Source organism: Hipposideros armiger, unplaced genomic scaffold (genome assembly GCF_001890085.2).
Source record: "Hipposideros armiger isolate ML-2016 unplaced genomic scaffold, ASM189008v1 scaffold_0, whole genome shotgun sequence".
NCBI lineage: Eukaryota > Metazoa > Chordata > Mammalia > Chiroptera > Hipposideridae > Hipposideros > Hipposideros armiger.
In genome coordinates this window covers 4,722,058-4,747,034 of record NW_017731350.1, presented here as the reverse complement: position 1 = coordinate 4,747,034, position 24,977 = coordinate 4,722,058, and the positions used below count along the sequence as shown (strand labels likewise).

Sequence of the window (24,977 nt, the reverse complement as noted above, 5' to 3'; positions counted from 1 at the left end):
TCTATTCTATTTTTATTGGTAATGGTCCAGGCTTATATTTGTTTGTATGGATGTATCAATCAGCATTGCTCAGTAAACAGTCACAAAAATCTCATGGCATAGAATAATAAGTCCTACGTCTGCAGGTCATTTAGGGGACCTCTGATTTAAGCTGCAGGCCGTGAGTTTAGGTATGTACTTTGTTTCTCTCGTCTGTCTTGAATCACAAACTACCTGCTCTTGTTCTCATAGTAAGGGCAGAGGCAGAAGAGGGGTGGTAACACTAAGCAAGCATTTACTTGTCACTGTACTAACACCCCATTGGCCAGAGCAAGTCACATGGCCAAGTCCCTTTTGTTGCACCGTTTGTGGAAAAGACTACCCTTTCTTGACCCAGTGACTGTGGCATCTTTCTGTAAATCAGATGGTCTCTTCTGTATTCTCCATTCTGTTTGATTGGTCTGTCTATCTTTCATTTTGCCAACTCCACATTGTCTTAATCGCTGCTACTTCATAATGCATTAAAGTATTGCTTTTTTTTAAATGCTTATTTTAGCAGTTACCTAGAAAGTTGTGCTAAAATCTGCAGCTATGATTGTGAATTTGCCTATTTTTTCTTTTCTTTCTGTCAACATTTACCTTATATTTGTTAAAGCTATATAATTATGTTCATAAAAAGATAAAATTATTGTCTTTTTCTGATTAGTTGACCTTTTTAGTACTAACAGAAATGTCCTTCTTAATCCCTGATAAATTTGTGTTGAAATTTACTTTGCCTGATGTTAATATAGTCACATCAGCTTCCTTAGGATTCGTGGCCTGCAAGGTCTATCTTTCTCCTTCCTTTTAATTTCAACTTATCTACATATTTTTCTGTGTCTGTATTTTTAAAGGTATTTCTTGTAAATAGTTCGAATGTAGTTTTTATATCTAGGCCAGGCTGTCTCTTTTGGTTCCTGTTTTATGTTTTTGTTTTGTTTCTAGCTACCATCGACCGAGTGCTTTCTATGCGTTTGGCTCTCTTCAAGACATTTCACTTACATTACTTCTAAATGTCAAAACCACTGCAGATAGCTAGAATTACAGAACTGATTATCATAATAATAGAAGAAGCTTATGTTTAAAATGGAGCCCTGGAATGTTCTGTGATCTAAATTCCCTTAAATGAAAGGAGGGCAAACTAAACATGGGAAAATGGAAGGGAGGTTTTGTTATTCTTGTCCACATTTGTTTCTTTTTTGGGAAATACAATATTTTAATCTCAACTTCCTTGTCTAGAAAAACACATCTGACATTTCCAATAACAAATAGTCACCTAGATTTTTTTTTTCTGAGTGACTGAAGCATTTAAAAACTTTGACTAGCCAACAGTATTTATTAAATGATGATTAATTGGGCTTTGTTTTTAAGTTGGAATGTTTAGTGCATTTTTTCCAGTGATAAATGGTATCCTGAACTAGTTGGGGTTAAGGCTACCATCTTGCTCTTCGTTTTCCCTGTACCCCATGTCTTTTGATTCTTGCCTCCTTTTGAGCTTAACAGGTATTTATCCTCTTATAGCTTTTAAAATTTGCATTTCTGTATTATCTCAATGTGATCATAGAGATCACAGTATATATTTTTTAATTTTTACTGCACAGTTCCTTTAATCTTTACTGTTATCTTACTTTTTATATTTATATTCTTTGCCATAAGCTTTAGTCTTTAGTTATCCAGTTTTTGGTACCAAATAAATACATGGGACATGCCCTAGACGCTTTTGGTAACCTACACAGGTTTAATAGAGTGGCAATTAGTGAATTTTAGTAAATTGATTGATTGAATGAATGGAAGAATTTTGTCTTTTGTAATATGCCATATTTCATTAATTCTGAGTTGCACATTTTTTCACATTTTAGCAACTGTGAAATGGGGATGCATTCCATAGTTTATTGTTGGCTATATGGCAATTATGGTCACAATTTTCTTTGCCTTAACATCTGCCTCAAAGTATGCAGAACAAGTGTCAGCTGAAGGAAAAACATCCAAGACACAGTAGTGGAGCACTTTTCTAAAGAAATTCTATATCACCAACACACCTGATGATACAGAGAGTGGATATAATGTGGAAAAAACATGTACATTAATGACCAAATCAAAAGTGATTCAAAGGATCTGAGTCTGACTAATGTTCAACTATTAGGAATGACTTAACCATTTTATTCTACTTATATTATGGAAGCACATGAGTGATTTGACAAAGGTTTGTGTGACATTAAGTCAAAAGTGCTCTTTCAATAAATATAAAATAAAAATTCTAAGTGTTAAGAAAATACCTTGTCATAATCTGAATTTTTTTTTGTTTGTTTTAGTAATACATAAAATGATGTCTCTTAAAATCAATGACATCTTAGTTTTGATGAATTGCCTACACGTTTTCTCTCTCTAAATACATACACATATACTCAGGTGAACAGAACTTCAAGCTACCTTCAAGATTGCAATGATTATATTATATAGTGTTCGTTATACTAACTTAGATTCTACCTGCTCTGAGTTAATGAATTTTTCTAGTTGGATTTGAAGTACAGCATGACCTGGAATTTAAGCGAAACCGGTGTCTAGGATTACTAGTTGGAGCATTTCTGATCCATTCAGAGCTAGATATGTAGATATGTAAACTTTCTATTATAAAAACTTTGAGATATATACAAAAGCAAAGAGAAGGTAATGATCCGTCACTGAATTGCCACTGAACTATTTTTAAGCAAATCCCAGACTTCATATACGTGTAGTTACATGTGTAAATATTTCAGCATGTGTCTCTAAATGATAAGTACTTGTCAAAAGTGTAATCATAATACCCTTGGCACACCCAAGACAATTAATAGTAATTCCTTACTATCACCAAGGGTCAACCTTTGAAAAATACCCAAATGATAATTTCTATCATTATAATTTGACTATTCTATATATTAACACAGCCAGATGTCTTCACAAGTTATTGTTTTAAATTAGCTTGTTCAAGTTTTCATAATATCATATTAATAGTTTGTGCTGTTTTACAGGGTAAGCCACATCAAAGACTTCATCAAAAAATACCAAGGATCTCAAAGAAGTGCTCCCTTTTCCCTGGCAACAGCTCTTCCTGTCCTCAGATTGCTAGATGAAACGCTCACATTGGAAGAAGCAGATTTACAGAATGCTGTAATCATTCAGAGACTCCAAAAAACCACTGAACCTTTCAGGGAACTTTCCTAACATTGATTTTTGAAACACTAAGTGGAAAGTTTGCAGAGAAACGATGGTTGTAAGTGGACATACAAACCAAAATGGGGGAAAGGAAAAGTCAGATTCGCTGGACTTTTGGTCCAAATGCTATTTAACTTCATCTGGATGAGAAGATTTTTAAATAAGTACAAGTTAGGAAAGTAAACTATGACTGGAAACTATATTCAATGCACTGTTTCCAAAAGACTACTCAGAAAAATAGACTTATTTTCAAATACCAATTATTCAATGTAAGATATATTAAATAGCTGTGTCTTTTAAATCTTAATATGGTATAAATTAGCAAATATGTTCACAGCATCATTCAAACACCATTCAAAACAGCAGTGATCTATTTAAATGTTAGCCATCTCAGATTTTTTAAATAGCAGTATGTTAAAAAAATTATGCATAGCAGGTTAAAAGCGTCAACGTAATTATTTTATACCTCAGATACAATCAAAAGGCTGGAAGGAATTGCTTTTACCACAGCTATGCCTAAAGCTCAGAGTATTCCCAATTTGCATTCTCTAACAGCAAGATATTCTCAAGTATTAATTTGGCAACAGTATCTAAGATGTATTTTCATTTAAGAATAAAATCCTGTAGCTCAGTATAATTTTAGTATTAATCTGCCTATCCACACTTCTACATTTTTCAAGAAGTGTAATTTTTAAAAAATTCTTTTCTCTCCAGGAACCCCAGCCATTACCTATTGTATTTTGTTTCAAAAATTAGGGATTTGTTCTTAGCTAACATTTGGAGTAGGCCGTTGGTTTGCAACTATTTAGAATCTAATATTGTGTTGTCACATTGCTAATTAATATTTTTAAAATACATCATGTAAAGTATGGTTTTCTATTCCATACATGAGAATCAACCTGTGTATACAGGAAAGGATTATTTATTACATTATGATGTCAAGGAAAACACGGTTTGTTTCTTAGACTTTAAAACTGGTTAGACTTCATTATTTCACTGTCAGATTAAATGCCCTCGCCGGAAAAGCAGTTTAGGAAGCTTTTTCCGCAAATGATCTATTGAATTATATTTAAAGTGAAATATACAGTGAGTGTGCCAAAGAACTCAGTAGCCGTGCCTGTCAGCAGTGATGTTCACAGGGCACTGGATGACAGCAGGTAAGAGCAGTTCTCGAACTTTCTGGTCTCAAGACCTTTTTGTTTATGTGGATGATATATATGTTATATTAAAAATTAAGAGTTATAAAATATTCATTTAAAAAATAAACACATTAATGTAAACATTTTTATGAAAAAAAATGTGTATTTTCCAAAACATAAAAAGATTTAGCGAGGGACATGGCATTGTATTCCATTTTTTGTAATTATCTTTCCTGAAGACAGATGGAATCTCATATCTGCTTTTACATTCAATCTGTTGTGATATCATACATCATGGAGCCTCTAGTAAACACTACTGTACATTCATGAGAAAATGAACAAAACAACATCTTAGTAGGATTATGAGAATAGTTTTGATCTTATACTCCCCTGAAAGCTATTCTTACAAAGCAGTGGTCTGCGATGATTCTCAAGCATTAGTGGACGAATCACTTGGGAAGCTTTTCGAAATGCTTATTCCTGCCACCTACCACACATTCTGATTTATGGTATCTGGGACGAGTGCCAGATCCCCGAATTTTTAATCTCAAGTGATTCTTAGATCTGTCTGTAGCAGAAGAACCAATCTCGGGGAAATCCTACACCCAAGCTTCCACCCTAAGGAAATAAAAGCTGCATGCTTCACCGTAGACAGTGGAAGACTCCATTGAAATGGGGCTGCTACCTTTAAGTTTCATCTTCGTCCCCCAATTTGTTCTTAGACTGTTCCCCTTTAACTCTGAACTAATCATGACATAAACCTACACTTCTATAAAAGCACAGCTGAGACAAGGCTAGAACATTTCAATGAAGTTTTTATTAAAGGCTCAGGAATAATAACAAAAGGGAAATACATATCTAGATAACCTGTTTGTAAGATACTATCTTCTGTTTGAAGACCATTGTAAATGCTTTCTTTTCTAGCTCCCAACCTTCCACATGGTAGGGGACTGTCTTTTTATCAGAAAGAGAGGAAGGACAAAGGAAAACCTTTTCCTTTTGTCACTTACTCTCAGAAGTGAACAGATATATAATAGAAAATAAATATTGTCGGTAATGTTTACTGCAGTGGGATAACCCTCTCTAGGGAAACAAAAATAATGACATTCTTTAAAATACTGGGGCTGGTAAACTCAGATATAAAACAACATAAGATGGTTATTAATATATTTTCAAGAATCTGTAAGAAAGGGTTTCATACAGTCCTGTCATGAAGCATTTTATAATTTTCGTTTGTATAAGTATAGTCATTATGTGATTCTCCATATATTTCTATAAGGGAGCCTGTTGTTAGAAATATTGGTCTTGTACCTATAGAAAAGCCTCCTTTGTGGATTTTCCAGTACATAATTATTTAACCTAAGACCTTGGAGGTTTTCTTGTGTGAACATGTAGAATACACCCCAGTGAGAAGTTCCTATAGGGAGAGACCTGTCACCAGCAATAACCTTCATTTTTGTAACTGTGAAAACTTCCACTAATGTGAACTAGTCTCAGTTGTTTTTTTTAAATGAGAATCATCTGATACAGCTTTTTACCTGAAAGTTTAAAATTGTAAAGTTGTTAATTGAATGTGTAGAATACTCAAAACATGTTTAGAAAACATAAACTGATTTTGGCAAGGGAACGCCAACTGGAGAATAAAAAAGCATTTTGGTGTGGAATGTAATCTGACCTAAGCAGTTGTTTCAAAACCATCATCAGTTTCTTGAAAATCGTTAGGGCTGATATATAGAAATACATTTCTGATTTTACAGATTCTAGTTTATTGGTTAAATTACTGTGCATTATCCAGGTTATAAAAGTGATCTTATTCATTTTATATACTGCTCTCATTCTGAATATTTTTCATTATGTCTCATTGTGTTGAATATATGGTGTGTATGTATCTATTTTAGTGCCTTAAAGTTTTTTGAAAGCAATCTTGTTAATGGTTAAAGAACTTGTCTTAAGAATGAAATACTATTGATTAAAAGGGCCCATGAAATAATTTATACTTATTTGTGATAAAATAGTTACACATAGCTATGTTTGTCATTTTTATTTGGCAAAGCCATTCAGTTTAAGAATCCAACAGTGTTTATTAGGTATCTTCTGTTAACAAGTGTTACTTTCATTTAATACTCAGAAATTTTAAAATGCGATATTTTTAATACTAACTCAGTGGTTGTGTTTATTTTTTAAACCATCTTTTGTGTCCTGAGTTGAACTAGCATGGAGACTCTTTGGTAGAGTTGACTCTTTTGTTCTTTCTCTTCCTAAGTACAAACCATTTAATTAAAATATTGTCCATCACACTAAATCTTCAAATAGCAGTGGTTTATTCAGTAGACTAATATTTGACTCTTTGTCATTTGTTTTAAATGTATTTTTTGCACAGATAATTCATATACATTGTAGAAAATTATAAAATGCAGATACGCTTAAATGATCTTAAAATCACCTGTTATTCCACCATTCAAAGATAACCACAGATAACATTTTGGTGTGCATCCTTGGAGATATTTTTAAGTATCAGTGTTTAGTTTTAATTAGAGGCAGGCTTTTTGGTTATTGTTATCCTGCTGTTTATCGAAATCTAACTTATTTGTCTATTACTAAAAATTGCCTTAAGAACATGCTATTAAATGAAAAAAAAATAAACATGCTATTACTTTAAGTAGAACAGCCTTTAGGAACAAATGCCTTTTAATTATATTTCTGTGCAAAAGAAAAGATGGAAGGATTCCCCCATACACACTTTAAAATTAAAATTGTGGTAGTATATGCAACAAAGTACAAATACTGGGAATGAAGTGTTTCTAGACCTGCTAAAAATGCATATAAAATTAGGTAATTAAAAGATTATCCAAAGAAACTTCAGCTTGAGTATGTTTAGTTTCCCAGGAATTAAATATTTATCATATGCAATTATCCTTCCACTGTTGACAGAGCTGCCATCAAGAAAACAGAAGGTACCCATTTTGTAGGTTAAAAAATTGGTGCATGTTTCACTGTATATACAAATACTGAATCATTATGTTGTACACCTGAAACTAATATGTTACATGTCAATTATACCTCAATTAAAAAAAGAATTGAGGCATAGAAAATGGAATGGATGACTTGCTTTAGACTAAGTACTGTTTACTTTAGGATCAGTCTCCTGTGTTGTTAATCTGCCAGTCTCAACTGGAGTTAATAGGAGGTCTCAACATCACATTTGCTTTTCATCCAGCAGGAAGAAGCATACCCCTGCCCATTAAAACAAAAACACCTTCATTGGGATGTAATTCACATACCTTACAATTCACCCATTTACAGTGTACAGTTCAATGGTTTTTACTATACTCAGGATTGTGCAGCCATCACCTCAATCTAATTTTAGAGCATTTCCATCCCTTCTAAAAGAAACCTCATACCCATTAGCAATCATTCTTCACCCTCAGTTCTAGGCAACCACAAATCTACAACCTGTCTATAGCTTTGCCTATTCTGGACATTCCCTATAAATAGAATCATACAATATGTGTGATCTTTTGTAACTGGCATCTTTTCGCCTAACGTTTTCAAGGTTCATTCATGTCCTTTTTATTGTCGAGTGATAGTCCATTGTATGGAAACCCCTGCCATATTTTATTTACCCATCAGTTAATGGACATTTGGGTTGGTCCCACTTTTGGGTTCTCATAAATAATGTTGCTGTGAACATTTTTGCTCTTAAGCTTTTTGTGTGAACGTGTTTTCATTTCTCTAGGGTATATATTGGGTTGTTGGAAGTCATGATGTATTTTTTCTGTTTTTCGTTGCAAAAATGCGTCATGACTTTTCCGACAGCCCAATACTTAGGAGTGGAATTACTGGGTCATATGTATGCTAATTCCATGTTTAACTTTTTGAAGACGTGTCAGTTTTCCAAAGCACCTGCACTAGTTGGCATGCCCACCATTAATGTGTGATTTCTCCACATCCTCGCAACACTTGTTATTGTCTGTCTTTTTAAATTATAGCCAAGTGGAATGGTATCTTGTAGTTTTGTATTTCTCTAATAATGAGCATCTTTTCATGTGCTTATTGTCCATTTGTCTATCTTTGGAGAGATATGTATTGAAATCCTTTGCCCATTTTTAAATGGGGCTGTTTGTCTTTTTATTACTGAGTTCTAAGAGCTCTTTATACATTCCAAAGCAAATCTTTATGACTTGCAAATATTCTATTCTGTGGGTTGTCTTTTCACTTAGTTGTTGGATGGTTTGCAGCACAAAGTTTTTTCATTTAGATACAATCCATCCTGTGCTTGTGGAGTTCTAAGAAACAATTGTGGAACTCACGTTTATGATGATTTGCTCCTATTTTCTAAGAAGAGTTTTCTAGTTTTAGCCTGAGACGGAAAAGGGGCCACAGGTTAAACCCGATAAGCTCAGGAGACTGAAAATAACTACATAAGATGGTCTGAACTTAAAAATTCCTAACTAAAAGCGAGTCGTGGCAGGTAATCACATCCTTGGCCTGTAGCTTCCTTAACAAAGGCCAATCTTTATTTTAAAGGAGCCTGTCTGTCATCTTTTTGCATCTAAGACAACATACTCTTGGAATATCAGAGTAATCTCTCCAGACCCCCCAGGGGGCACAACCCAAACACCACTCTGCTGTCATTCACCGGGCAGAGCTAAGTTACAGGGCAATACCCATCTGTGTATGAGGCTGGAAAATGTGTACTTAAGGCATCTGATATCAAATTTAGCAGTTTATAAACCTATTCAGCCATAATCTTAATATAAGCGTCAATTCTATTGCTTTGTTTTTCAAATAAATTTACTTGCTGACTTTCACCCATGAGGATTTAGCCGGAGGATTTAGCGCAAACCGCCTCTGGTTCTCATTCCCTCAAGGACCCGCCGCAAGGAAAACGGTCCCCAGGGACTTACCTGCCCTACAAAACCGTGCACTTCGCAGCTTCCAGATTTCCGGCGCGTTGCTGGTGGCCAGGGTCGCACCCCGCCGGCCCGCCCCTCGCCGCGCCCACTCGGCCCAGGAGCCGCCCTCCCCGCGTATGATAACACCCGAGGGGCACGGCTGCAGGCAGAGCAGCTGTGCGCCATGGCGGTGTCCCCTGGAGGGACCCCAGACCCTGCCATTGAGCCGCTGCAGTCCCAGCCGGCAGCGCACACCCCGGAGCCTGGCTCGGTGAGCGCAAAGCGAGGGACGGGAGGGGAGCCGGGGGTAGAAGCCGGGCGGAGATGGGGCGCTGGGGTATTTGCTCAGGGGCAAAGGGCCCCCAGAGACCTTGAGGGCGTCTGATCGCAGCCCTTTAACCAGCCAGGAGCAGCACCCAGCCTTTAGTCTTTTGAACTGCCCCTAGTGAGGTCTGACAGTTAAGAGCCCAGAGGCTGAAGATAATTCGGGACCCCCAAAGAGAATAGCATGGGGAATTAAGTCAACTAGTCAGGAGCAGGGCCAGTCTCCGGTCTTGATTCCGTCTAGAGCTCTGTCCACCCCTCTCCAGGTCTTCCCAGAGCTCTCCAGAACCCTGGGCAGGTAGGACTTGCAGGTGTGCCTGATGGGACAGCCTCCCTCCCCCAGCCCCCAGGCCGGTGGTGTGGGCTTACACACCCTCTCAACCCTGGCCTTGTCGAGGCACCAGGCTCTCCTTTGGGAGACTAACCCAGAGATGTCCTTCCTGGTAGCCAGTCCCCAGAGTGAGGGTAGAGGGCAAGTGGGCCCCCAGGGCTGATGGGGCTGGGACTCATGCGCAAGGGCTGGGGTACTGGAGGGGAGTTAGCACCTCTGAGCTGTCTGCTGGATGCAAAATCCATTCCCCCCTCCAAGTGAATGCATTCATCATGGCTTCACTTCACCCCCATCTCAATTCCCTATGCTTTCTCTCAGGCACCTCAGAGCAAAGAATTGTGGCCCCCAAGAACGTTTGATAAGGAGTCTCTCTGGGGACTTTTATTTCCCGGTGAAATTTAGAAATTCAGGGTGAAATTAATGGCAAGAGAGAAAACTAACCTTGCTAATTAAGTGTCACTTAATTCTCATAAGAACTCTATAAGATTGTATCCTCTCCGTTGAACATGTGAGGAAGCTGAAACTCAGCCATGTTAAGTAACTTCCCCTGGGTCACACAACTAGAAATGGCAGATGCAGAATCTGAATCCAAGCGTGTCTAACTCTTAAAACTGGTGCTCAGTCAACTGTCAAGGGCTTATGATTTAAGTATATAAAACTGTCAAGATCCCAAGATTGTACCATATATCCAGTTTCAGCCGGAATTTGTTTTTCTGTCTTGTAAGTGCCTTCTATGTGCCAGAAACTTGCTAGGCATACAGAGGGTGCCAAAAAAAATGTATACACATTTTAAGAAAGGAAAAAATTGGATTAAAATTGTAATACTCAATATAAACTGATAACAAAAAGACAAATACAAGTCATGTGTATACATTTTTTTTGGCACCCCTGGTATTTAGGGGGAAACTAGAATCCCATTATGGGGTGGGGTGGGGAGGGCTATCATGGTGGATTCTGCCTATCATTAAAGTTTTCTAGAAGTTGAAATAATGTGCACACAGATGTCTGAAGAGGAGGCCATATCCTGTCTTGTGTATGGTTTTCTTCTGTGGTTAGGGAGAGCATGCAAAGGATATGATAAACCCTTATCTGGGAAGACCTTTCCTTCAAAAGAGTCCATCTGGCTATCCTGCATGATACCAAAGTGGGCGAAGCCATAGTCTCTCCACTCCCTCTCTATCTCCAAGCAAAAATGAGAAAGAAGGATTCCCAGCATCTTTCCAAGAAATCAGACTTTACACAATGTCTTCATGGCATTTATTCCTTCAAGAAATATATACCGAGCATCTACTATACGCTAAGCATTGTTCTAGGTACTGGGAACATGGTGGTGAATAAATGTGATAGGTCATGCTCTTATAAAACTTACATTTTGATGAAGAGAGGCAGGAAATAAGATTACAGTAATACCTTGGTTTGCGAGCATAATTTGTTCTGGAAACAAACTACTCGTATTGCAAGACATCACTCATTTACCACGTTAAAATGTATTAGAAATGTTTGCTTGTCTTGCGGAATACTCACAAGCCATGTTACTCACAATCCAAGGTTTTACTGTATATCAGGTAGTAAGTACAATTGAAAAAGAGACTTGAGTGGCCAGGGAAGGCCTCGCTGAGGTGACATTTTGGCTTAGACTTGAATGACAAGGAGTCAGCTCTGCAAGGACCTGAAGGAAGAGCCTTCCAGACAGAAGGCATAGGAAGTGCAAAGGCCCTGAGGCAGCAACAGCCATGGCCATTTTGAGGGATAGGAAGGAGACTCCCATGGCTGAGGAGAGCTATTTGAAGTGAAGTGGGAAAAGGAGTGGGGGCAGATCAGATGGCCTCTTGTAGGCTGTATGGTGAGGACTTGGAGTTTTATTTAAATGATAATGGCAAGATGTTGGAGGGTTTTAAGCAGAGAGGAGACAAGCTTCTATGTCATGCAAAGGTCACTTTGGCTGCTGGATGGAGAGCAAATAGTAGGGACCGAGAGCAGAAGCAGGGGATCCTGCTTTAAGCCACTTAAGAGGCTTTCACTGATGGGTTAGACAAGGGAATTGGGAAAGAGGAATCAAGGGTGACTCCTGGGTTTGTGGCCTGAGCTGCTCAGTGGACATTGGAGTCATTTAATGCAATGGGGACAACAGGGTTAGGAGTTGGTTAAAACAATGGGTGGAAATCAGAAGCTATGTGTTTGACCATGCTAGGCTGAAATGCCTGTTAGGCAACTGTGTAGGGCTGAGGGTAGGCAGTCGAATATTTGAGTCTGGAGTCCATTGAATATCTTAGGGCTTGAGATTATGTATATGTATCTGTATATACACACATTTGGGATCATAAATATTACTTTATTTCAGTGGTGGGCTGGTAAACAGTCTCTCCAGAAAAAAAAAAGCTCTGGTCTGCAATGTTTGTTGCTTTCTGTGGTGTAAATACTCTCACTGTGGCCGATTTCAGGCTGCTAGTTGTTCAACAACTGGCTGCAAAAGTCCCCTGGAGCCACTGGCTCATCAAAACAATCCCGCGAAGTTGGCAGGACTATTCCATTTGACAGATGAGGCTTACAGCTAGAAAGTGGTTTATTCATGGTCACACAGGGAGATGGTGGCAAAGTTGGGGTCTCCTGACCCCCAGTTCACTCTGGCCTGCTGACTCAGAAAATAAAACAGAGTACAGCAGAAAGCACTGAGGAGGAAATATAAGGAAGAACTTCCCCCTGGAAGTTTAGAGGTCATAGTTTAGGATTGGTTTTTTTTTCTGTCTCACTTCCCTTTAAGATGACTTGGGACAAATTAGGACTGAGAAGGTGCTGGAAAAGCCCTCAAGACACAGGGACCCCAGGATGCTTATGGAAGTCAGCGGAGTGTGGGGAGCTACTGTGTGCCTGTGGGGCTGAGGGCTTAGCTCCTGTGTCTCCCCCAGGACAGCAGAGCTGGTCGCCTCTCATTCTGTACGAAGGTGTGCTATGGCATTGGCGGGGTCCCCAACCAGGTGGCCTCCAGCGCCACAGCCTTTTACTTGCAGCTCTTCCTGCTAGATGTGGCACAGGTGAGTACGGACAGGAGCCGAGGGCTCCCTATTCTCATCCTCCTTGGTTTCTCATCCTTCCATCCCACTATCCTTGACAGGTAGCACTTTTGACCTAAGCCTGACCGCCCCTCCCCCCAAAAGAAAATGCTATTGAGGCCAACCTCCTCAAAGATGTTTATTGCAGGCTGTTTGTAGTGGAAAATGAGAAACAATATGAATGCCCAAAAACACAGAAGCAGTTGGATAATAACTTGTGCTATACCCATATATAATGGACTTATTATGTAGCCATTCAAAAGAATGGGTTAGACCTATATAACAGTTGACTTAGAGGGATTTCTATGAGGCACTATCAAGTGAGAAAAATTAGTTTTAGAGAAGGGTATATAAAATTATTCCGTTTTAGCAAAACAAAGACATGCCCCATATATGTATGTGCATGAGTATATGTGTGTCAGTACATGATTAAAAATGAGCATGGGGAAAATGTACAGAAAATCATGCCAGGCTGTTAATGTTGGCTATAGAATAGAATGGTGGGGGATAGATGGTAAGTAGAAAAGAAATTTTTAATAAGGTATTCATGATTTTTAAAAATGACATTGCATTTATATACAATTATAAATCGCAAATGTACGTATATAAATGCATGAAAGAATGATCATCAGAAGCTCCTGGCAATTGTCTCAAGATGGCGGGGTTTCAGATGAGCTTTGCTCAATGTTTTTCTGTACTGTTTGCATGACTTTATCATAAGTGTATCATTTATATCATCAGAAAAATCAATAAAACCTTTTCATTAGGAAACCAAAAAATCTACCTCCGTCAGCCTAGGTGCACCCTTCTTGCACGGAGGCCCCTCGGATGAGGGTCCTGCGTGTCTTCTCCAGAAGTGACGGGGCATGAGCAGCAAGGGAATGTGCCCGTGTGAGGCTGTCAACTCCCTCCGCTTCCCCTCTCTTCGCTAGTACAGCTGTGCCCTGAGAGCCTTCTGGACTAGTGTCCTGGGGAGGAGGCTGAATAGACCTTCACACTAGAGCGCTCACCCCAGCCAGGTGCCCAGATCTCCCTCCTGGTGGGGGGGCAGGGCTGGACACCCTCTCTGACTCTGTCAGGCCTTGTCTTTGCCTCCCCTGTCCATTTCAGATCCCTGCTGCCCAGGTGTCACTTGTCCTGTTTGGAGGGAAGGTGTCTGGGGCAGCTGCTGACCCTTTGGCTGGGTTCTTCATCAACAGAAGCAGGAGGACCGGGTCTGGACGCCTCATGCCCTGGTGAGCAGCCCAGCGGTCCTTTGGACCTGGCACCCACCTCTAGCCTGAGGTCACTGTGTTTGTCACAGCCCTGCTTCTTAGTGGAAAACCCTGTGGATGGTTAGCGGACAAGCTTGGACAGCAGGTGATGGGGCTAGAATGCAGGTGACGGAAACAGACTGTGTCAGACTGAGCCATGCAGGAGTTCAGACATCCCTGGGGCCTTCCCTTCACCAGATGGCTCTCCAAGACTCCCAGCCCTGGCCTGGAGGCCTAAGTGTGGCTAGGGTGGGCTGGAGGCCATGGGAGGTCTCAGAGTAGGTACCACACGTGTGCTCCAGGGTTCTTGATACAGGGAATGGAACCTCTATGCACCCAGTTATGCGAGAGTCCCAGTCCCTACTCCCAGCTCCCACCCTGAGAGCCCTAGCCCAGGGCTTTTCCAGGGGCAGAAGGCTTATGCCCAGAGGGGTGAGGTTGCTCCAAGCCCGCCCTTTGTGTCCCCCAGCTTGGTGCTGCAGGCACCCTACCTCCACTGTGCCCCCACAGGGTGCTGGGCTGCACTCCCTTCATTGCCTTGGCTTACTTCTTCCTGTGGTTCCTGCCCCCCTTCACCAGCCTGCGAGGACTTTGGTACATGACCTTCTACTGCCTATTCCAGGCCCTGGCAACGGTGAGCAGGTGGCCCCCCTTTCTGGGACTAGACCCCTGGAACTCCATTGTTGGCCAGTGGCCACTGGGAAGTGTGTGTGTGTGGCAGGTGTCCAGGAGGGTCCCACTGCCCGCACCTGCTCACCAGTATCTGGCAATCTACCATTAGCTTCCCCACCACCGGGCTGTGGGCTGGGTGCCACCTCCTGCCCTCAGCCACTGAATCGTGGCTTGAGGGGATTAGTGGGGATATTCCATCCTGGCACGGGGATTGGGCTGCGACAGGGAGCCCCGGGTTGGCGAGCTGGACGGGGGGGGGGGCATCTAAACTCCGCCGGCGCCCCAGTTCTTCCAGGTGCCCTACACGGCGCTCACCATGTTCTTGACCCCCAGCCCGAGGGAGCGGGACTCGGCCACCGCGTACCGTGAGCGCGGGCATCGGATGAGGGTGGGGGATGGCGCTGCCCTGGGTCCCCGCAAGCTCGGTCACCTTGAGCCCTCGCTCTGTCCCAGGGTTGACCATGGAGATGGTGGGGACGCTGATGGGGGCTGCGGTCCACGGACTCATCGTGTCTGGCGCCCACACGTCGCACAGGTGCGAGGACGCCGCGCTCCCGGGGCGGATCCCCGTCTCCCCCGACGCGGTGAGTACCCACACGGCGCCCCCCCCCAACCCCCGCCCAGGACCCTTCTACAGGTCGCTTCTTTCCTCTAGAGCCGCTTCTCCCCCAGGTCTTTCGGTGGTCGTTTGCGGGGGCTCAGCTCTGTACGCCGTCCTCATTCCGTCCCTTCTCCTGTGGCTGAGCCCATGAGCAGGCGAACTCCCGCTAGACCTGCCTCCCGCGCGGGTGCCTTCTAAACACAAATACGCAATGGATCGGCAGGCCATCTGGAGGGGAGGAGGCAGCCCCCAGGGAACGGACAGGAGTGGAAAGGGCCACGTGCAGGGGCACGGGAGAGGGCAGCAGGAAGGCTTGGTGTCCTGGCAGAACTCTGGGTAGAGCCCTTCCTATGACCCCTCCCACCCAGCCCTGAACAGGGGGCCCCTCACCCACCGTGTGAGAGAAGGGAAACCCCGCAGCAACGGGGCTTCCTCCCCCTCTCAAAGCGGGTCCTTCTTCAGCAATTGGGGCACGCATCTATTCCAGCCATGAAGTTCACCTTCTATTTTCCCCTTAAGCAAATGACATTACTATCCTCCAGAACCCCAGGAGTTATCTTTTATTCCCCGCTTTCTCTCAACCCTCCACTTCAACCTCTTACCAAATCCTGTCGATGTTTTAGGCCCCAAATCTCCTGCATACATTGCCATGTCCTGGCCCATGCCTCTACAAGCTCATTTCCTTCATTGTCTGGATGAGGGTGGAATGGATGATGGCATTGAGTTGGGGACAGGGAGACCAGCTGGGGTGTGGGGTGCCAAGAAGCGGGGAGCAGAAGGCTGAGAACTCACCCTCAGAGGCCCAGTGTTCAGGTACCTCTTGGTAGCTCCAGCTCTGTTATCACATGGACTTCACTTACAAGACACAAGTTCATAGCAAAAAGCAAGAACTTCAAGACAGCGACAACCTTACCCACCACCCGCTGGACCCTTCTGAGCATGAGGCCCTGTGCAACTGTGTTGGACCCACACCCCCAAAGCCTGCCCATCTCCCCCTTTGCTCCCCTCTATCGAGAACTGGGTGACAGTGGCTCCCACGCGTGTCTTAGTATGTATTCTATCACATGTGTATCTTCCCCTGGATGACAGATAGCACTGTCGCTGTTTTGACGTATGTGCGGGTCACTGTGCATCAGACTGTGCTGTAACTCTCTGCTCATGGATCTGTCTTCCTCCCACACTCCAAGCCCCTTATTGTGCGTCCACAGGGTTCACTTATCCATCGCTATAACCTCAGGGTCTAGCACACAGAAATCAGCAACAATGAATGTTTGCTTTTAAAAATGAGAGAGCACCTGTGTGCTCAGACCTCTGGTGGCATGGATGCATGCAGGAGGCACAGGATCAGCAGAAGGACCATCCTGGGCCCTTACTTAGCTCTCCCTCTCCTGCTGGGCTAATTGGGAGGAGGGGCAGCCAGCACCGTTGGACTTGGGCTGAGGGTCCTTCTGCTCCATTGATTGGTACTCCTGCCCTGTCCCTGGGTGTCCCTACCTCCATGGGTTGGAGACGTCACCCCCACCCCAGTTCTGTTCTGTCCCACAGACTCGTCTCTACTTCATTGCAGCCACTGTGGTTACTGTGACTTATCCTGTGTGCATTGCCTTACTCCGCCTGGGGGTGAAGGAGCAACCAGGTACAGGGTGCAGGCAGTGTGGGAAGAAGCTGGGGGCCGGGCTCCTCTTGGGTATGAGTTTTGGTTTGAAACTCTGCCAAGCCGAGATGTCACTTTCCTGTGTTGTAGAGCCCTCTGGCCCAGCCTCCAGCCAGGATCTGAGCTTCCTGGCTGGGCTGGTCCTCACTGTCCGACATCCACCCTACCGGAAGCTGGTGATCTCCTTCCTGTTCATCTCAGCAGCCGTTCAGGTACTTCTGGCCGGGCCAATCCCCATTGGTTCAGTTCAGTCTCTCATTCCCACCACATCACAGTTAGACTTGAGTTTCAATAGGTAGAGACCAGTGGCTGGTATGTGGCCTGGAGACACTGGTGCTGGGAAGAGAGAGGCCTAGATAGAGCTTGTGGTTTTGGGAAGGGTCAGGACCCAGACACTAGGAAAACTGTCTGGGATGGTGAAGTCTACCGACTCTGAGCTGTGCAAGGGGGAGGAATGGTGTTTATACCTGTGTCAAGGATAAGCATCCTTTGTAGGGAAGGAAACTGCACGATGGCAGAGTTCAAGGGCCCAAAGGGGAGGCCAGACTTGAGACCTAGGCCTTGCCCTTGACTTCTGAGTTCCTGCCATTCCCTGTACACACCTACTTCCTGTCAACCTCTTCAGATGGAGCAGAGCTACCTGGTCCTGTTCTGTACACATGCCTCCCGGCTACAAGACCATGTCCAGAGCCTGGTGCTAACCATCCTGGTGAGGGGACCTGCGGTGGCAGAACCAAGGTCACTTGGAAGCCTGAGTTGGGGAAATGTGTGGCCAGGGTTCTGGTGGTCAACATTCCTGACTCGGCTGTAGTCTTAGTGACCTGCATTCCAGCAGAGGGTGGAATTGGGGCCAGGGTAACACAGTCCACAGCCACTGGTTCCAACCAGGAGGCAAGTTTGAGGTGGGGTGTCCCACCTGAAGGGGCTTTGGGAACCTGGGCACAGGCAGCACAGCCAGGTTGTGATGGTTCTGTCTGTTCACAGGTCTCAGCTGTACTGAGCACCCCGCTGTGGGAGTGGGTTCTGCAGCGATTTGGGAAGAGGATGTCGGCCTTCGGGATCTCTGTGAGTGAGGCAGGAAGCAAGACATGGGGTGGTGGGAGGTGACCTTGGAGCCTGAGCCTCCTGGGGGCCAGCAGGGCGGATCTATATTCACTTGTATCTTCAGTGCCCAGCACAGCACCAGGCTTGGGTTTGTTAGTAAAGACCAGTGTGTTCGTGAAGGAGCAAGGAAGGAAGGCAGGTGCAGGGAGCAGCTAATGTGTCTGTCTCCACAGGCGATGGTGCCTTTTGCAATCCTGTTGGCTGCTCTGCCCACAGCACCCGTGGCGTATGTCGTGTCCTTTGTATCTGGCGTGAGCATTGCTGTGTCCTTGCTGCTACCCTGGTAGGCTGGTTGAGGGGAAGGGAATGTGGGAGCTTCGTGTCCTTCCTCACGGGTCTGCCCTCCTTCATGTCAACCTGTTGTCTCAGGCCCCTTGTGCCCAGCCTGTGCTGGGGAGCCACTCTCCCACTTGCAGGAGATGGAGGTCACCAGCTCTACCTGGGAGCCCTCTTACAAGAGCACCAGATGGCAGGAATGGTGGGCAGCTGGGGCGGGGGTGGAATACAAGCACACATATTGCCTGGCTCTCTGTGGGCCAGTCCTGGTCCTGGGCAGCCAGTCCCAGGATGACTCTGACTTGGTCTCTGGCCCCAGAGAGCTTGAAGGGATAACTCTGCAGCCCCCTCCCCAGGTCCATGCTTCCAGACGTGGTGGATGACTTCCAGATGCAGCACCAGCATGGCCCAGGCATGGAGACCATCTTCTACTCATCCTACGTCTTCTTCACCAAGTTGTCAAGCGCAAGTGCCCTGGGCATCTCCATGCTCAGTCTGGAGTGAGTCCCAGAGTTGGGCTGTACCAGAGGCACAAGACTAGCAGGGAGGGAAGAAAAGGTCAGAGTTCCCCACCTCAGCCAGCCAGGGGCCACTCATGAATCTGGGACCCAAGCTCTGCTCTTTGGAGAGTGTGGGGGAGCCACTTGCCCCAGGTTTCTCTGTGCACGTGACTGAGAGGGGCCTTTCTTGGGGGCCATATCCCTCTGAAGCCTCGGCTTCACATTCTCAGTTCTCTCTGAACTCTTCCCTGACCAGCCCATTCCCTCAACACTGCCTTCCACCATAGTTAGGCTGCTCTGGCCAAGAAATGAATCCAAGTTTCAGGATAGTGTGGAGGCGGGGGATCTGGGACCCTTCCCCCAGGAAGCCAGGCTCAGGAGGATCTGAGCTGGGTGCATGGGGCTGTTTCTCCAGGTTTGCAGGGTATAAGGCAGGAGCCTGCAAGCAGGCAGAGGAGGTGGTGGTGACTCTCAAGGTCCTCATTGGTGCCATGCCCACCTGCATGATCCTCATTGGTCTTTGCATCCTCATGGTTGGCCCTGCTCCAAAGGTGCCAAGCCAGGGCACCTCCTGCCAGCAGAGCCTTCGGAGGTGAGCACCCCATGCACACGGGTACACATAGCAGGGCTCCCCACACCCAGGGAGGCACACAGGTGTGTGCTGGTGTGGGATGAACCCGTCCACAGGTCTCCCTGCAGTAATTCCACCATTGAATAGTCCTGCCTTTGGAGGCTCTTTCCTTAGCTGCAGTGATGCCATCTGCTTCTGGATTTTCTTCTGCTACCTGGTCATCCCTGCTCAGGCTCCTTTCTTCCATTACCTATTGGATGGTGGTATGGGAGTGCTCCCTGTTCACCCATTCCTTTTGTTCTCCATCATCCCAGGCACCTCATTGATTTGCTTGACCTTGAACACCTCTTGTGCTTGGTGACTCCTATAACGGCCCCCCTCCCAGCCCCATCCCCTTGACTTCCTCCAAGTCCAGGTCTATATACATGTCTGGCTCTCATTTGGACATCTCCACTTGATAGCCCACAAGCAAGGCAGGAAGTTTTACTGAGCCCCAAACTGAATTCACCTCCTTCCCCAAATGTGTCTCCTCTTGTTCCCCCATCCCAGTAAATGGCACATCCTCCAGCCTGGAAGTTGAAACCTGGGGGTCATCTTCCACTTGTCCCCACACAGACTGTGCTGAGCCTTGTCCTTCTCCCTTCCAGAGCACCCATCCCGCTCAGGGGACGCTGTGCTCGCTGTCTGGCTTTTCCAGTACACTGTGGGGACCTTGAAGGCTGGGGCTGTGTTTATTCATTTTTATGTCCCAAGAGCCCCAGCACAGAGCTTGAGGCCAAGCGGGTATTGCAGTATCAACATGTCTGGTCCAGCAGAGTTTCACCAGCACATGTCCACATTTTTGCAGATGCTCGCACACTTGCAAGTATGAGCACTTGCACATACAGAGGACCACACAGGGACCCCAAGAAGCGGCATCATTATTGGTCCCTCTCTGCTCAGTGTGGCTGGTCTCAGACTCCAGCCAAGTAGTACTGACGGCATGCGTTACACTCAGGGAGGGACACATGGAGAGGAGCTGCCTGATGGGACTTGGGGAGACAAGCCTTGGCGCTTTATTCACAGGGCTGATGAAGGGGAGATCCTAGGAAGACAAGCAACAGCCAATGACACTTCCACAGGGGTCTGTGGCGGGACAGAGGCTCTGCCCCGCCCTCATTCTCCTCTTCGTCTTCTCTCCCTTCTTACAGGAGGACCAGCTACAGCATAGCTTAAAGTTCGAGACTTCTGTGAGCTGGAATAGCAGGAGCCAGTATCTTCTGGTCTCAAAGTCCCACTTCCTTCTCCAGCTGCTTAACACCCGTGCTTTGCAGCTTACACCTGACCTTTCCCCTGGTATACGGCGTCTTCAGTGACCACTCCAGAAAGGACTGGCCTAGGCTCCACCTGTCATTTCTTGCCTGCTGACCACAGAGCATCTCAGATAGGCCTGTGCCACTGACTACCAGCTCCAGACAACCTTTGAGCTGGAAGGCAGCCCAACGGCCGCTATTCCTGGAAAGAGGAAGCCCTAACTGGCCCAACCTGCAGATTCCCCATGGGAGCACCAACAACCTGCTCACCTGACAGGACAGACACACAGACCTCTTGTTCCTCCTGACACTCCAGGGGACATCCGAGAGAGAGACACCTCATGAACTGGCAGAAGGGGGACAGATGGACATGCTGGAGATGTCCAGTTAGGAGACAGACAGATGCAGAGGCCAAGAGACCCCAGAGAGAGCGAATGGGGAAAGCAGTGGGGTTGAGAAAGCTGAGCAGGGCCTGAGAGATGTTTGTCAAGCCTTTCCCTTCGTTCAGACAGGTTGGTGACACTCTGCTTCCGTAAATGGACACAGACTGATATCAAGCCACCAAAGATCAATCATTTTTATGAACAGTACTCGGGTGGAAATATTTTTCTATAATTTTCTCTTATAAAAGCACAGGAACCGGTTTTCTAGAGGCCATGTCTTTGGGGAAGAAAGATGCACAGAGATTTATTTTTTTTCAAAAACAAATTAAAAAGCTTTTCTATTGAGTCTGTAAAATGTCTCATCCCACCTCCTGGGAAACCCATCCTGAGGAAGGCAGGGGAGCAGCCTGATGTTACTGAACCTGGCTATGTCCCCTTAGACATACATCCCTGACTACGCATCTCTTCAGACCAGCCAGGGACAAACAAAACAGCCCTTTCCTGTTCCCTTAGCTTTCTCCTCTCCAAATAATCAGCTTTACTCTCCCCCCTCCCCCGGCACCATGGCCATGGCGCTGTCACCTCATCCTCGTCTGCCATCCCCTCCTTACCCATTCAACCTTGCTGCTGCCTCCTCACTGAGGAGATGGTGCAGCCTGGCGGGGGAGCTCCAGCATTGGTGAAAGGGAGATGTGGTTTTGGTGACTGGATAGAAGCCGACATAATTTACTGAAAACGCAGGAGGCAGAACAAGTGTGGGGAGAAGACAGGTTCCACTTTGGACATATGATAGTTTTAACTGTCCCAAGAAAGAAGAGTCTGGATGTTGCTTTCATCTTTTACCTATGTGATTAATCAGCTTAGTCAACAAATCTGAGCTTCCATTTCTTTTTTGAACAAATGTCTACACTATTACCTACACCTCGGGATGGCTGTAAGGGTTGAGATAATACCTGACCAAGGAAGCCCTCAATGACGGGTACCATGAATGCGGATCGCTCCCTCTCAAAACTCCTCACTCGGCTTTCACAACCCTACGCTTCTCAACCACCTCTAACCATCCATTTTGTCTTTTCCTTTGCTGCTGCTGCTTTTGCTGCTCTGCCATGGTGGCAGCTTCCCGGGGCCCTGGGAGCTCATTCACCACCACCTACACACCATTCCATTTCCAGCCCTGAGCTCCCCGCTGACCTTCAGGTCCCCAGAGCCAAAGACCAGAAGCCCATCTGAGTGTTCTTCAGACAGTTAAAATGTCATATGTCCAAAGTGGAGTCCATCTTCTTCTCCCCACACTTGTTCTGCCTCCTGCATTTGGGTCAATTATGTTGGTATCCAGTCACCCAAACCCAAAAACTTGGTGTCTTCTTGGTTTCCTCTCTCCCATTCACCCCACCGTCCCCATCCCCATATACACTGAGTGTGGATTAAGCAACAGAAAGAAACGGTTGCAGCTTGTGGGATATTATCAAATGGTAGAAGTTATCTGAAATTGGACAGAAAGTTTAACACCAGTATGGATGGGTGTGGCTCATAACACAGAGTGGACGGACATAACTGCTTGCTAGATGTTTGAGATGTGTATGTGTGTTTGTGTATTCCGGTGGGGCTCAGTTCAGCTGGGTACAGTTTTCTGTTTGCCTTAAGGACAAAACTGGTAGATAAGCAACAGGAAATTCATGTTATGCTCTAACTGTTCCCTAATATAGCAGTTGCTTTGGAACAAACTTGTGTTTTCAAAACAAACATTGTAACAGAATTGAGTGTAGATGTGTGTGGGAATAAATATATAGAAATCCCACATGGTCCCATAAATATTAAAGGAATGAAATAAATATTTTAAAATATTACCACAAAGAAAACACCAAATCCAAATGATTTTACAAAGTTCTATCAAACTTTCAATCAAGGATCCTTCCTATCTTATGCAAACTCTTCCAGGGAATAGAAAAAGACATATTCGGCAACTCATCATACCAGGACAGAATAAGCTTGACACCAAAACTAGACAAGTAAAAAAGAAAGGAAATTTACAGGCTAATCTTACTCATGAACATAGAAGCAAGAATCCTAAACAAAATATAAGCAAACTGAATCTGGCAATGTCTAAAAAAATAGATACATCAGGAACATACTGGGTTTATTCCAAGAATGCAAGGTTTGTTCAATATTAGAAAAATCTATCAAGTAAGATTTACCACATTAACAGATTAAAGGGGGGGAAAAGTATAATCTTGATACAAAACTAATCATTTGATAAAAACCTAACACCTATTCAATAATAAAGGTACTTATAGAAGAAAAATTTTAAATCTGAGAAAGTAGATCTACTAAAAACCTATAGCAAACATCCTTCTTAGTGGTGATGATGTTAGGAATAAGGCAAAGATACCCACTATCACTGCTGCTGTTCAATACTTTATTAGGGGATCTAGCCAGTGCAGTAAGTAATAGTATAAGAATTAGAAAGAGGGCTGGCCGAGTGACGCAATGGTTAAGAACCGGCTAGGGATGCCAGAGGGCCCCGGTTCGGATCCCACATATGAGGGCCAGTGACACTGCCCTCTACAGCTAAGATGCTGAACAACAGCTCAACCTGGAGCTGGGCTGCCATGAGTCACCGGCGATGGCGTAGGCTGCAGGCCCTGTGGCAGTGGGTTGCCATGGGCTACCGTGTGTAGCCAGCAGCCAGCATGAGCGGCCAGCAGCCGCCGTGAGTGGCCGTCCAGAAGCCGGTGACGGATGTGCCTCGCCTGGGAAGAGCGCAATGATGGTACCAACTTGGGCCAGTGAAGCAGCATCCTCCACTAGACTGAAGAACAAAACGACAGCAACTTGTCTGTTCCCCTTCCCCCAATTCCCCAGCACTGTTCCCATCCCCCAATTCCCGAATAAAAATCTTAAAAAAAAAAAAGAATTAGAAAGAAACAAAATTGTCAGTATTTGTAAATGATACTATGGCCTACATAGAAAGCCCAAAAGAATCTACAGATAAATTATTAGAATTAATGAGAGTATATAGCAAGGTAGTTGGATATAAAATGAACAAAAACAAATGGCACTCTGATATGCCAGCAATAGTTATAAAACATACTTTTTAAAAGATACATTAACAGTAGTAACAAAAAAATCTAAAGTACCTAGGAATAAATGAGCAAGACGTGCAAAGGCTTCTACTTTGGGTCTTTGGGTCGTGATGAAGTAGCAGAGACCAGATCTAGCCTCCGGAATGAAACCATAAGGAAAACTGGACAGGGGCCAGCTGAATGACTCAGTTGGTTAAGAGCACAAGCTCTGAGCAACAGGGTTCCTGGTTCGATTCCCACATGGGCCTGTGAGCTGCACCTAAGCTGAGCTGCCACTGAGCTGCCAACAGGTGGCAGGATGGCTCAGCTGGTGAGAGCACGTGCTCCTAACAACAAGGTTTCTGGTTCAACTCCCGCATGGGATAGTGGGCTATGCCCACCTGCAACTAAGATTGAACACGGCACCTTGAGCTGAGCTGCCCTGAGCTGCTGATGGGTGGCTGGATGGCTCAGTGGTTAGAGCTTGCACTCTTAGCAACAAGGTTTCTGGTTTGACTCCTGCACGGGATGGTGGGTTACATCCACCCGCAACTAACTGAACACAGCACCTTGAATTGAGCAGCTGGATGGCGACTGGACTTGGAGCCGAGCTAGCTGCGCCCTTCACAACTAAGATTGAAAGACAACAACTTGGCTGTT

General features: G+C 44.9%; 2 protein-coding genes across 5 annotated transcripts in view; both read left to right on the top strand.

The window, feature by feature from the left end:
- Window positions 1-6,812, top strand: part of UBXN2A (UBX domain protein 2A) — a 34,425-nt gene extending 27,613 nt beyond the window's left edge. Inside the window, exon 6 of the mRNA XM_019659428.1 lies at window positions 3,027-6,812. Within this exon, the coding sequence (XP_019514973.1) occupies window positions 3,027-3,219 (193 nt within the window). The 3' untranslated portion in view covers window positions 3,220-6,812. The remainder of the gene's footprint in view (window positions 1-3,026) is intronic.
- A 2,555-nt stretch (window positions 6,813-9,367) lies between these two features.
- MFSD2B (MFSD2 lysolipid transporter B, sphingolipid) lies at window positions 9,368-23,770 on the top strand. Of its 4 annotated transcripts, none has more exons than XM_019650894.1 (14): window positions 9,368-9,515; window positions 12,806-12,931; window positions 14,060-14,184; window positions 14,782-14,836; window positions 15,161-15,239; window positions 15,328-15,458; window positions 17,021-17,111; window positions 17,220-17,341; window positions 17,755-17,838; window positions 18,114-18,194; window positions 18,407-18,516; window positions 18,866-19,009; window positions 19,425-19,601; window positions 20,771-23,770. In XM_019650894.1, the coding sequence occupies exons 1-14, from the start codon at window positions 9,429-9,431 to the stop codon at window positions 20,793-20,795; spliced, it is 1,437 nt and encodes a 478-aa protein (XP_019506439.1). In that variant the 5' UTR covers window positions 9,368-9,428; the 3' UTR covers window positions 20,796-23,770. The 4 variants fall into 4 exon arrangements, with proteins under 4 accessions (XP_019506439.1, XP_019506514.1, XP_019506379.1 ...); XM_019650969.1 differs by having other exon boundaries at window positions 14,713-14,836; window positions 15,208-15,239; window positions 17,043-17,111; XM_019650834.1 differs by having other exon boundaries at window positions 9,369-9,515; window positions 14,713-14,836.
- The last annotated feature ends 1,207 nt before the right edge of the window (window positions 23,771-24,977 follow it).